The 14,018-nt window shown below is 42.0% G+C and overlaps 1 protein-coding gene and 1 long non-coding RNA gene across 4 annotated transcripts in view; one reads left to right on the top strand and one right to left on the bottom strand.

Moving 5' to 3' along the window:
• Positions 1 to 14,018, bottom strand: part of BANK1 (B cell scaffold protein with ankyrin repeats 1) — a 713,259-nt gene that overhangs the window by 573,097 nt on the left and 126,144 nt on the right. For all 3 annotated transcript variants that reach the window (XM_040418216.1, XM_040418217.1, XM_040418218.1), the window contains exon 3: positions 585 to 715. In XM_040418216.1, the coding sequence (XP_040274150.1) occupies positions 585 to 715 (131 nt within the window). The remainder of the gene's footprint in view (positions 1 to 584; positions 716 to 14,018) is intronic.
• On the top strand, positions 5,388 to 13,566 carry LOC120989855. Its single transcript, XR_005776330.1, has 3 exons — positions 5,388 to 5,400; positions 11,163 to 11,167; positions 13,455 to 13,566. It is a non-coding gene; the product is annotated as an uncharacterized LOC120989855 (long non-coding RNA).

Below are 14,018 nucleotides of genomic sequence, written 5' to 3'. Positions count from 1 at the left end.
AACTGGTGACAGGTTCCCTTTAAGTAGCCACTCATTTGTGTTGTTTGATTGTCTTGTGAAGCTCTGGTATTTATACTGGTAATCATAGAGTACTGTTTTCTACAGGGCCACCAGGAAACAGAGGCAGCTATTAGCATATTTTGATTCATTCACAGGTCACCAGGGACTGGAACAAAGAACAGTGTCACGGACGTTCCCATGACAGGTGGCAGGAGATCGGTGGCAACATGTGGTTTGATCTGACAGGTTTTTCTTGTGGATCAATAGAAGTCTGTGTTGTTTCTGGTGTAAAACTGTGTGTATGTGGAGACTAAGGGCCTGCGAGCTTCTATTGGCTGTTAAGGGTCATGTGACCAAGCTTCTATTGGCTAATGCATTTTTTTTTGGGAATATCTCAGGAACGGTATGTGCTAGAGAGCTGAGACCCGGCCTAAAACCTTCCAGTACACTTGATGTACCTATGTGCCAAATTTCGTGATTATAAATGCGACGGTGCAGATTCCTTTAGAGGACATACACACATACATACACTTAGCTTTCTATGTTATATATCATGGTAAATTTAGTTTTCTTACAGCACCTACCTCACATGAGACTCTCTTTGGTAATACTAGTACAGAGGATGGTTGAACAGTTTTTTTGTCTTCTCCTATATTGCTCCAGGTGGATGTCTCTGCTGTCTTCACTGATGATCTTTTATTCCCATCATCGTAGTCTAAGATTAAATTACAAAACACTTTTAAGACCAGTAAAGAAAACTATAAAAATGAATTGTACAGTTATTTATAACATAAATGTATAGTTTGCATTAGAGATAAGCGACCCTTTTAAGATTCGGTTCGTCAGATTTTTTTTTAAATTTGGAGGGAGGGGGAGAGAGAGAGAGATGCAAATTTGCAGATGTTAATTCAAGTGTCATGAGTAAAGATTTGCATTCTTTTCTGTTTTGGAAGAAAAGTGAATTTAAATATCTTTCCCAGAAAGCCAAGGGTATGCAAATTAGGTTGCCTGACTAAAACAAAAAGAGGCGATATCCTGTCTAATTTCCTCAGTGGCCATCTGAGGAAGGAGTATCATTGCTCCGAAACACGTCTTGCAAGAATTAGGAGTACAGGCTGAAAGAATATCTACTATACAGCAAAATAATTACCACATATTTCACTGAGCTGGAACAAAGCCAACAAGGCATGTCTAAGAAAGACTGCACAGCACGCTAAGCCAGCAAACATCACTAATAGGTGCTACATGGGACGCTAACGTACAGAGTGGCAAGTAGTGGAAGTGAACACCAACAGGTGCCTAGTGGGACAAGGAGGTGGAGCGCTGCAAGTGGTGTGCACACTTCGTATATACCCACAGATAGGCGAATATCCCTATCACCCAGCCGGAGGGATAACAGTGAGTACGTACTCATGATTTCAGAACTAAGTCCCGGGCAGCATAATTAACAACTTTAATACACATTGGATATTTGCTACATATAATAAGGCTGCAACTGGGCTGCAGCACAAGAATAGACAAAACATATCAAGCCTATATATTATATACAATTAAGATACAGTGACAGTTTACAGACTATATATAGTCATGGTTGAATACATACACCTGCTGCAAGTTATACTGTAAATAACATTAGGCTGCATATGAGTATCTGGATTATGGAACAAGCATATATGTCAATTCAGTATGATAATAACAACTAGATGATATAATTCTCCTCATATTGTATGGTTTATATTTCATAAGTTTTATATTCTACATATATGTGTTTCTATATATACTGTAGGGGATCAGCTCTCTTTCGGGGGTCATTCTCACAGATATCTTCAGGACACCAAGTTTAAGATCCAAACACGGTGCTTTATTGCGGCACATCCACATAAACATAAACAATAATACAATATAATAAACACTCGCCCGGCTGGGCTCTAACTAAACATACTGTAATATTCCTGACTCACCTAAGTCCTTGTTCACACCCTTTCTCAGCCAATGTCCCACAGCCTCCTGGCTGTACAGAGCACAGTACGCCCACTGCCTCCAGTCCAGTGTCTCAGCACACATGGGGAATAGTGGTCTCTCAGCCCTCCTGGCTTGGACCACACAGAGCCTCCAGGCCTCTGCCCGCAGGCAACACACTCCCCCCTTGCTGACACCCTGGGAGGTGCTTTGTGCCAGCCTGATTACTTCCAGCTGGTCACGCCTGTGGTGGAATAGGGGTGTGGACCGAACTATCCACCCCTTCCTTGCCTCTACCCTGCGTGAGACCTGTCACTGTCTGACAATACCATCAATAACGGTTCAAATACCCCATGAGAAAAACACCAGAGCCATTCCTTATATGATATTGAATTGAATTGATGGGAATATAGGAAGATAGAAAAAAGTACCACGGCACTCACCATCAATCTTGAACTGCAGTTTTATTTCATTGTAACATAAAGGTGGTGGACATGGAACAATGCACAAGTGTGTGAATCGGCAACAGCTGTTTCGCGCTAATCCGCGCTTTTTCAAGCCTCCTTTGACATGGAGGGGAGGAGGATTAAATACCTCCTTCCCATACATGTCACTGCTATACATTTGCATAAATATGTGTAAAGGCCGATTCATTGGCCTGTATTTGTGGGAGGGGCGCTGCTGCCTTTATGTTCGGCCGGCGTCCCTCCCACTTTGTACGTCGTCCAGCGTTTGGAGCTTACCTGGGTCCCTACTCTTGCAGAGCGGTCCGGAGCTGTGTCTCGTCGACAACGGTGTCCATTCACGGTTAGTAGCTGCCACGTCCTGCAGCCCAACTCATCTGAGTCCGGCTGGCGGGGGGTCGGCCCCCTAAGTGAGGGGGGGCACCCCCGCACTGGAGCAGTCTGCCGGGGAGCAGCGCTAGCTTCCCACGCAGCATGACAACGTTAGGGTGCAGGGGGCAGCGTGTCCCCGCTCAGCTGTTTGTGTAAATGTCTGGCACGGGCCGCCGTGCTGTTAGATAGGCAGGGATACGGGGTGCGGGGCTTGTTGAGGGGTTTTGTGAGTTACAGGTTTGTCACTGATCTGTCCCGATGTCTGAACTGGCAGGTCGTGAGCCAGTGTGTGTGTGGAGGCTTCTACCAGGTCGGTTTAAGCCTGTACCGGGTCGTTAGTGGATCTTGAGGGTGCCTGCCTTTTCTAGGGGTAGAAGGAGGGGAAAATATGTATAATTGGTTTAAAAAAAATAAAAAAAATATATGGGGGGGGGGAATAACTTTGTCCAGGGAGGGTAGCGGGTTAATACTGAGGAGTGTAGGGTAGTGAGTTCAGGCCGGGGGGGGGGGGGGTCCTAGAGCAAGTGCTGTGCGGTCTCCGGCTGCAGTCAATTCCTCATGCATGGGGTTCGTTAGCACCTTATCACCTGGGGCTCTCCTCGTTATGGAGGCAGGACTTAGCCGCAGGTTGTTTTCCTCTCCCTTCTCCCAGGCAGTAGGCGGGGTTGCTTGGTACGGCTCGCAGGCCGTAATTTGTGCGATTGCGGTCACAGGTCATGTTCTTGTGATGAGGGAAACTTATTAAAGCCTACATGAGTGTCATTGATACTGGTTGCTTACGGGGGTTCTTGGTGGGTCATCCTAATCCAGGTTTTGTGGAGTTTTTTGGTTCAGGATTTTCTAAAGGTTTTCATACCGGGTTGGTCACCGTTCCAGAGTTTACGCACGAGTGTAAGAATCTTCAGTCAGCTGGCAAGAATCCTAGCGCCATAGACAAGTTGATAAATGCAGAGTTAGATAAGGGTTGCCCCCTTTTCAGCGGTGGAGAGTCATTCCTGTAGGGGTGCTCACGGGTATGTTTAGTAAAAAGGAGAGACTGATCATAGATCTGTCAGCCCCGCATGGTTCCCATGTTCCCAGCCTCAACTCCCTTATTCCCTCAGAGCAAGTGGGCATGAGGTATTCGTCCATTGACCAGGCTATCGCCATTATCATTCGGTTAGGACCTGGAGCAGCATTGTCCAAGGCCGATATCTCTGATGCCATTAAGTTACTCCCTATTACGCCAGCTCTCTGGCAGTGGCATGGCATTAAGTGGAGGGACCAATACTATTTTTCCACAAAACTTACTTTTGATTCTAAGAGCAGCCCGTGGCTGTTCGATCAGTTGGCTCAGGCCCTCCATTGGGTATTAGAGAAAAAAATCCACTGTGAGCACATCATCCATTACTTGATTTCCTGCTGATCGAGAGGCCAGGGCCGGCCCCCCTAGGTCTGGGGAAACTTTTGAGTTGTTTTTCCTAGATGGGAATCCCGATATCCCCCAAGAAAGTCGAGGGCCCATCCACAGTCATTACTTTCCTAGGCATAGTGTTAGATTCGGATAACATGTTAACCAGGTTGCCGTCGGACAAGTTAGTTAGGATTAGGGAAGTCGTTCACAGGTTCTCAGTTACCACCGTGGTCACTAAGGCTGATTTACAGTCATTACTGGGCATGTTAAATTTTGCTATGAGGATCATTCCGCAAGGCAGGTCATTCATTTCCCGCTTGTTGGCCCTCCATGGGTACCATGTACCATACTGGTTTAATGGGGAACTGGGGGTAGAGTCTCTCCGCAGCACGCTTGGTCAAAAAACCTCTATCTACATATTTCCACAACAATGTTTTGAGTTGATGTTAATATTTAATTGTGGGATCTGAGCCGAGAGGTATAGGTATAGGTGTCGGCATCCCTGAATTGCCTATCAGCTTCTCTCATGTATTGGGTTTTGTACATAACAACCACATTGCCCCCCCTTGTCGGCTGGTTTGACAATAATCTCTTTGCAATTTGCAAGCCGGCTCAGATCCCACGATTAAATATCAACAACAACTCAAAACATTGTTGTGGAAATATGTAGATAGAGGTTTTTTGACCAAGCGTGCTGCGGAGAGACTGTACCGCCAGTTCCCCATCAAACCAGTATGGTACATGGTACCCAAGATCCACAAGTCGGAGATGCATCCACCCGGGCGCCCCATAGTGTCGAGGAACGGTTCTTTAACCGAACCCCTTTCCCAGTATTTCGATTGGATGTTGCGCCCGGTGTTAAAAGGAGTTCCCTCTTATTTGAAGGACACCACCGACTTTCTGGAAGCCTTGGGGGAGATTACATGGCAAGACGGTTTTTACTTAGCAGCTATAGATGTGGAGAGCCTCTACACAAGGATTCCACAGGAGCTGGGGGTGGAGTCTATCCGCAGCATTATGCATAAGGTAGGAAGAAGTGAACAATACATGGAGTTTGTAACAGAATCCCTGTCATTTATCTTGACTCACAATGCATTTGTTTTCAATCAGGAATGGTATAAACAGCTGTCAGGAACAGCTATGGGGACACTTGTCTCATGCACTTTCACAAATTTATTTTTAGCGATGTTTGAAGAAACATATATTTACACTGTTCAGAACCCATTTATACGGTACATCAAAGTTTTTCTAAGGTACATAGATGATATATTTATTATCTGAATGGGGGAGAAGGATATGTTCAATGCATTCGTGGATTATTTAAACAACACTAATGATATGAATATGCGCTTTACCAGCACTTTAAGTGAAGATGAACTGGACTTTCTTCATGTGAAAGTCAGAGTGAGGGATGGGCAAATATATCCTACTATCTACAGGAAATCAACATCCACGAATGCTTTGCTACATTACACGAGTTACCATCCGCCACATATTAAAACTGCTATCCCATACGGTCAATTCATGCGTTTGGCTAGAATCATCAAAGATGACACAGAATTAAAGTACAGTGTGTTGATTTAAAAAAAAAAAACGTTTCCTCCAAAGGGGTTCCCCTGAACAAATTGTGGACAAGGCATATATTAAGTTCATGCAAAAAAGACAGACGCTAGGAAAAAACATTAGTAAAAAAAATAAGAAGAGGAGACAGTACAATTGAGGTGAAGTAGGTAGAGCCGTGTTCACATTCGATTATTCCCCAATGGCTCCCACAATTAAAAAAGTAATTTCAAATAATTGGCAGATGTTACAGAGGGATATGACTCTATCAGCTAGAGTGAAGAGTCATCCCATTATTAGTTCCCGTAGAAGCAGGATGCCATTGTTAGGAGCAACCTTCCCCGTCCAGTGGATAACTGGCTGGGTAGGAGTGCCCCTAAAGGGAATTACACATGTGGACACTGCTCTATGTGCGATTATGTATATAGAGAGAGATATCTACAAATAGGAAGTGTGGGACATGTGGTGAAACAATTCATACACTGTAAAACCCAATATGTGGTACATGTGATTTTTTGCCCATGTAGGAGATATTATATTAGAAAAACGCACAGATGCCTATATATACGCTTGAGGGAACACAAAAAATCAATAGTCAATAAAAATGGGTCGACTAGATTAATTGAGTAACAAGCGTAAATGTGGTGCACAGGATCCCACAATGACCAAACAGAGGTGCACTCAGTAAAGTGGACTCACCCTGTCCACTCAAAAAGACTGGATAGATATAGTAAAGAAACTGGGCACTCTCAAGATATTAGAACCATACAGAAATGTATTGACCTTTTGAACAACATTAAAAACAACAATAAAAGGATAATACCCACGTGTTAAGATGGCTATAAATACTCGACAATAAATAGCATGTATTGTATTAACTGAATAAATTGGTGGCATATATGACTGTCTAGTCTGGATAGTGCACCAGTATATTAGACCCAAATGGCATGAAAAACAAATAAAGACATAAGGTTATATAATGCTTTAAATCGATGAATAAATATTTGCATAAATAGCAGCAATATTCGTATTGTTTCCGAATATAAAATACTCGCAGGGAACGTAGTAGCTACAATTATCGTATAGCTCACTCCCTTCTGACACGAAGTAATCCCAAAATAGAATAATGCCAACAATGTTCGTAATGTCCTGAAATGAGTCCAGTACAATAGTAGTTGGGGGCAACTTTGATTATTTTGTGTCCCACACTGAAAGGTTGTAAACCACCAAGATGTAGCGGCGTCCCACTGGAATATTAACACTGCGATTTTAATAAATGTTCTGCCGGAAAAGTTTGAAAAAAGTCTTACCGTATTGCGATCTACTGATTAATTCTTTATGTGTAGATACCAGTAGTTTTCACTTCCCACGCCGGTAAATGTTTGACACGTGCAGACCGATCTTTGCTGCAAACTGTGGTCTTTCGAGATCTCTTTCTCATTTAACCTTTACGCGGTGATGAACAAGTGAGAGTCCGGCAATATCTTCCAATTTCCAGTGTTCAAAGGTTCGGGGTCCTGTCTTAGCGAGATGCGTTTCGGGGCATTTAATCGCCCCTTCCTCAGTAGCTACCAGTCCCCCATAAATTCCTTCCTTTTATAGTGAGAGGATACATTCTCAAAACCCGACATGGATCTTTTTTCTATTTGGGATAAAGCTTTTTCTGGAATTTGCATTCAATCCTATAATTCATTATCCTTTTTAGTTATCCTTTTTAGTTATAGCCTACATTTACAATACACTATCTTATAAACGCCCTTATTCATTGCCGTATATTAGTAGTATTTATAAATAAAATATGCATTTAAAAACATATAAAACAATTAAAAACATATAAAGCAATAATGTATTTAAAAAACTTCCCATACATGTTATGTATCTATCTCTGTTGATTCTTCCACACTAAAAAACGCATCAGAACCCATGCGGTTTTGATGCGGTTCCCATGTGTTTTTTCTCAAAATTATCACATATCACTTGTTTTTGCTGCTATATATCTGTTAGGTTGTGAACTAGGTTTTGATTCTATAAAAACGGAATAATCTGCAACTCATTAAAAATGGAAAAAGTCGAAGTATGCATATGGAAAACTTTCCATATAAAACCCTTCATACAAAAGTATTGTCCACTAATTCTCCCATACAGTAAAAGTATTTTTCTTTTTATATATAAAAAACTTTCTGCATAGAGAATCTCTGCACGTACTCGAAATTCATACGTCATACACATCTTCGGTATTGTCCAGAGGTGCAGAAGAATGTGTGTGTGGAAGAATCAACAGAGATAGATACATAACATGTATGGGAAGTTTTTTAAATACATTATTGCTTTATATGTTTGTATGTATAAATACTACTAATATACGGCAATGAATAAGGGCGTTTATAAGATAGTGTATTGTAAATGTAGGCTATAACTAAAAAGGATAACTAAAAAGGATAATGAATTATAAGATTGAATGCAAATTCCAGAAAAAGCTTTATCCCAAATAGAAAAAAGATCTATGTCGGGTTTTGAGAATGTATCCTCTCACTATAAAAGGAAGGAATTTATGGGGGACTGGTAGCTACTGAGGAAGGGGCGATTAAATGCCCTGAAACGCGTCTAGGTAATACAGGACCCCGAACCTTTGAACACTGGAAATTGGAAGATATTGCCGGACTCTTACAGCATATTTTGTTCATCACCACGTAAAGGGTAAATGAGAAAAAGATCTCGAAAGACCACAGTTTGCAGCAAAGATCGGTCTGCACGTGTCAAACATTTACCGGCGTGGTTTCACGAGGGTGTCGAGAGCCACGCCTGACTCCGTTATACCTGGGGTCAGGAAGTCGCAGCGGGTGGCTGTGCGCTCTATGTAGAAAGACAGTGCTGTTTCTTTATGGTAGCTTTCTGGGTTTGCCTTGCAATCCTTTTTGGCTCACTCAGGGATCCGTAGCTTCTCCTCCTCAGCTGTTTCTTGTCCAGCAATCCCAACCTCCTTATATTCCCATCTCCCACTTCTCTGGTTGCCAGATATAGAGCTTCCTGCCTGGACTTCTATACTGACCCACTGGAGCTGTGTAGCTGTGATTCCTGGTTGTTGTTCCTGAACGTTACCCTCCAGATCCCTGTTGGGCCTTTGTGGTCTGCTGTTGTCGCCCACCTGGGATTATATGTTTGTCTGTATTGTCTGTCCTCTCCTTGGTGTTTTCCTCTTAGTGTCAGTGGTGCGGACTAGTGATCCCACCGCCCCGTTCACTACATAGGGCTCATCTTAGGGAAAGCCAGGGTTTAGGCACGTGATCGGCGTACGGGTGAGGAACCCGTCTAGGGACGTCAGGGCAGTCAGGTGCCAGCCTCAAGGTGAGTCAGGGGTCACCACCTTTCCCTCTCCCTTGAACAGGGCCTTCCCATTTCCCTCTCTTTGCGTGACGCCGGTCATTACACGTGGGAAGTGAAAACTACTAATGCTCGGACAATACTGGTTTCTACACATAAAGAATTAATCAGTAGAGCGACTTTGTGGTGAGAAAAGCAATACGGTAAGAATTTTTTCAAACTTTTCCGGCAAAACATTTATTAAAATCGCAGTGTTAATATTCCAGTGGGACGCCGCTGGTTTGAATACATAGCGGGACGCCGCTACATCTTGCTGGTTTATAACCTTCCAGTGTGGGACACAAAATAATCAACGTTGTCCCCAACTACTATTGTACTGGACTCATTTCAGGACATTACGAACTTTGTTGGCATTATTCTATTTTGGGATTACTTCGTGTCAGAAGGGAGTGAGCTATACGATAATTGTAGCTACTACATTCCCTGCGGGTATTTTATATTCGGAAACAATACGAATATTGCTGCTATTTATGCAAATATTTATTCATCGATTTAAAGCATTATATAACCTTATGTCTTTATTTGTTTTTCATGCCATTTGGGTCTAATATACTGGTGCACTATCCAGACTAGACAGTCATATATGCCACCAATTTATTCAGTTAATACAATACATGCTATTTATTGTCGAGTATTTGTAGCCATCTTAACACGTGGCTTTATCCTTTTATTGTTGTTTTTAATGTTGTTCAAAAGGTCAATAAATTTCTGTATGGTTCTAATTACTTGAGAGTGCCCAGTTTCTTTACTATATCTAGATTAATTGAGCATATGTATGCTGAGCATGGAGGGAGGAGTGAGACTTTGAGATGTGCAGGGATAGAGAAAGTTCAGACCCCAACAAGAGGGGGAGACAGAAAACGCATCCTCCTCCAACGAGAGGCAGCATGGATAATTAAAACGCAAGCTATGGGACCTTTAGGGTTAAATGATAAAAATGATTTGGCTGTCTTTATATGAATGTTTTTAAAGGTTGTATATGTTTTTTATATATTTATGCAAACATGTATAGCAGTAACGTGTATGGGAAGGAGGTATTTAATCCTCCTCCCCTCCACATCAAAGGAGGCTTGACAAAGCGCGGATTAGCGCGAAACAGCTGTTGCCGATTCACACACTTGTGCATTGTTCCATGTCCATCACCTTTTTTGTTACAATGAAATAAAACTGTAGTTCAAGATTGATGGTGAGTGCCGCGGTACTTTTTTCTGTTTTTATACTTCACTACATGGACTATAAAACCAGCAGAGCACCACCTTGAGACCACTGAGTCAGTGCGATACTGAGATTTTAGTGATCATACAGACACATGTTGCAGTGCCGGCTGCGTTACCTCTAATTTTCTCGCGGAATATAGGAAGAGTTTATGTTTTTTATTTTTATTTATTTTCATTTCCAATTTATTTCTTTTTAAATCTATTTTAAATATGGTAATGGTTAATAAATGTTGGCAATTTTATCTGCTGTAAAAGTGTAATTTTTAGGTGCAAACAACATTTGATGTCTAAGCGCAGTTCCTAGGTGGAGGTGTGCCTGTCAATTTCTATTCCTCTTATTATTAAACCTTCTGGCAGTGGGTGAACCAAGTGTCAGAGCACCTTAATCCATAGCATCAGAGGGGTGAGCCGCTATAAGTATATATACTTAATCACTATAAAGCAAAATATACATGAGCAGATGTAAAAAAATATATCCAACAATCATCAACCATTGGTGGAATTTAACCTTTCCATGTAAAAACACAGATGACATTCAGAGTCATTTACTAAGGCCCCTTTTACAAGAGCGAGTTTTCCGCACGGGAGCAATGTGTGACGTGAACGCATTACACCCGCACTGAATCCTGACCAATTAATTTCATTGGGTCTGTGCACATGAGCATTGTTTTTCACACATCACTTCTGCGTTGCGTGAAAATCGCAGCATGTTCTATATTCAGCGTTTTCACTCAGCCCTGGCCCCATAGAAGTGTTTGGGGCTGCGTGAAAAACGCATTGCATCCGCAAGCAAGTGCGGATGATGGTTGCTAAGAGATGATGTTTGTAAACCTTCAGTTTTTTATCACGCGCGTGAAAAACGCATCAAAACGCGTTGCACCCGCGCAGAAAAAACTGAACGCAATCGCAGACAAAACGGACTGAACTTGTTTGCAAAATGGTGCGAGTTTCACTGAACGCACCCTGAACGCATCCGGGCCTATTCCGTCATGCTTGTGTGCAAGAACCCTAAAGACCAACACTTCACATGCCAGTTGCATTTTCTGCAGTCCATTCTCCAGGGCAGTATTTATAGTTTATTCTTCCCTAGGAACATCTAGCGTGTCTAAAGCTGCCTAATGACTTGATGATATATAGTAGCTACATAAAATGATTTTGACCATGCTGTAAAAACGCAGTTGAAAACACACTTTTATTTTTTTCAGTGGTGATTGCTGTGATTTTGTGACATGGTTGCTGGCCATGCAGCCTATACAAGTGAAATACATTTGTTACATTTTTAACCTGGAAAAATGTATGGAAAATAACCACAAAACCATAGCAAACCTAGTAAAATTAACGTCAGTTTTAAATGCCTTTTTAAATGCAATACTATGTGGTTAAAAACTGCTCATCTCACAGATGCCAGTAAAATATTACCCTAATGCACAAGTCCAAAAGCATTTTGATCAATGGATGGTGCATTCTATGTAAAATCATAACATGCACTATCCAGCTCAGATTTTTCCCTCAGGATTCATTCAAAGAAAATCATCCATGTTCATAGGCCAGAACACAAATAAGTTTAACATTGCTTATCTGAAAGAGCCAAAACTCTTGATAGGTTTATGGCAACCTTAGGCCTCTTTCACACGAGCGAGCATTCCGCGCGGGTGCAATGCGTGAGGTGAACGCATTGCACCTGCACAGAATCCGGACCCATTCATTTCTATGGGGCTGTGCACACGAGCAGTGATTTTCACGCATCACTTGTGCGTTGCGTGAAAATCACAGCATGTTCTATATTCTGCGTTTTTCACGCAATGCAAGTGAATGGGGCATGCGTAAAAAATCGCAAGCATCCGCAAGCAAGTGCGGATGCGGTGCGATTTTCACGCACGATTGCTAGGAGACGATCGGGATGGGGACCCGATCTTTATTATTTTCCCTTATAACATGGTTATAAGGGAGAATAATAGCATTCTGAATACAGAATGCATAGTACAATAGGGCTGGAGGGGTTAAAAAAATAATAATAATAATTTAACTTACCTTAATCCACTTGTTCGCGCAGCCGGCATCTCTTCCGTCTTCTTCTTTGAGGAATAGGAACTTGATGACATCACTACGCTCATCACATGGTCCGTCACATGATCCATCACCATGGTAAAAGATCATGTGATGGACCATGTGATGAGCGCAATGACGTCATCAAAGGTCCTATTCCTCATAGAAGAAGACAGAAGAGATGCCGGCTGCGTGAACAAGTGGATTAAGGTGAGTTTAAAAAAATGTACTTTTTTTTTAACCCCTCCAGCCCTATTGTACTATGCATTCTGTATTCAGAATGCTATTATTTTCCCTTATAACCATGTTATAAGGGGAAATAATTACATCTACACAACCTTGAACCCAAACCTGAACTTCTGTGAAGAAGTTCGGGTCTGGGTACCACATTCAGTTTTTTATCACGCGCGTGCAAAACGCATTGCACCCGCGCGATAAAAACTGAACAACGGAACGCATTCGCAGTCAAAACTGACTGCAATTGGGTACCTACTCGCGCGGGTTTGCCGCAACGCATCCCGACCTTATCCGGACACGCTCGTGTGAAAGAGGCCTTAATTCTGTGGCCATTACATTTATTTTGTCTTTAGTTATACTGAGGAGCTTTATTGCTTTTGTGTCAGTGTGTGGATTATGAAATGGTCTGCTGTGTGACAGGCAGAGAAATCTTCTCTGGTAGTTGGCATACTGGCTTAAACTTTCTCCTCATCTGACTGCTCTGATGTCTCCTTATCACTTACATTTGTTAAACATAACACCAAGTCAGATGATTACTGTTACATTACCTGTAGGTAAAAGTGTAAAAGTTAAATCTCCTGACTTGTAGCTACAATAAACAGAAATTAGTAATAAGGAGATCTGCTGATGAGCCCTGAAAAGCAAAGAATCAACATAAATCATTCATTACCTTTCTCTGTAAAGTGCCCCCCCATCTTTCTCAAATCCTTAAAACACGTCATTATGTGTCGTGTTGTAAATAAAATATGACCTTGTTATGCTCCACAACTGAAATCTACTCCAGCCAGGAGTTGATTTTTTTGTGTGCATATGTTGTTAAATGAGGTAAAACAAGTGATGTTTGGTGTAAAAAAAACTAGACCAAGCAGTGGTGCCCTTAATAGAGTAGGTTCAATCTCCTTAATATAAAGTGAAAAGTTAAATACGGGAACCGCGCTGTATTTTTAACAGTTTATGCAAGTAGTTGTAATGAAGAACCATAAACATGAAGAACCGAGTTCATATCCAGCTGTCAGAAGTGGAAATCACAAGTCCGTTCTTCACATGTAATGAACCTGCTATCCACCTCCAGCCTGTCGTTAGATCTCGCTTTGAGCCACCAACCGCTCACTCCAAACCGGATCAAGATTACCTTCACAAAAGGACAAAAAGATGGTGCAATACCCTCAAAACTCAGAGGTGAACAAATTTTATTTTACTCACATATTCCAAGGTATTCACATGCATATATACCTTGGAATATGACATATCAAAGGTTTTACTAAGGCTACTTTCGCACTCGCATTTTGTGCGGATCCTTTTCCATTCAGAATGCATTAGGGCAAAACTGATCCGTTTTGGACCGCTTGTGAGAGCCCTGAATGGATCTCAGAAACGGAAAGCCAAAAC

The sequence above is a fragment of the Bufo bufo genome, chromosome 2 (genome assembly GCF_905171765.1).
Source record: "Bufo bufo chromosome 2, aBufBuf1.1, whole genome shotgun sequence".
Taxonomy (NCBI): Eukaryota; Metazoa; Chordata; class Amphibia; order Anura; family Bufonidae; genus Bufo; species Bufo bufo.
This window is presented reverse-complemented; position numbering and strand designations above follow the sequence as displayed.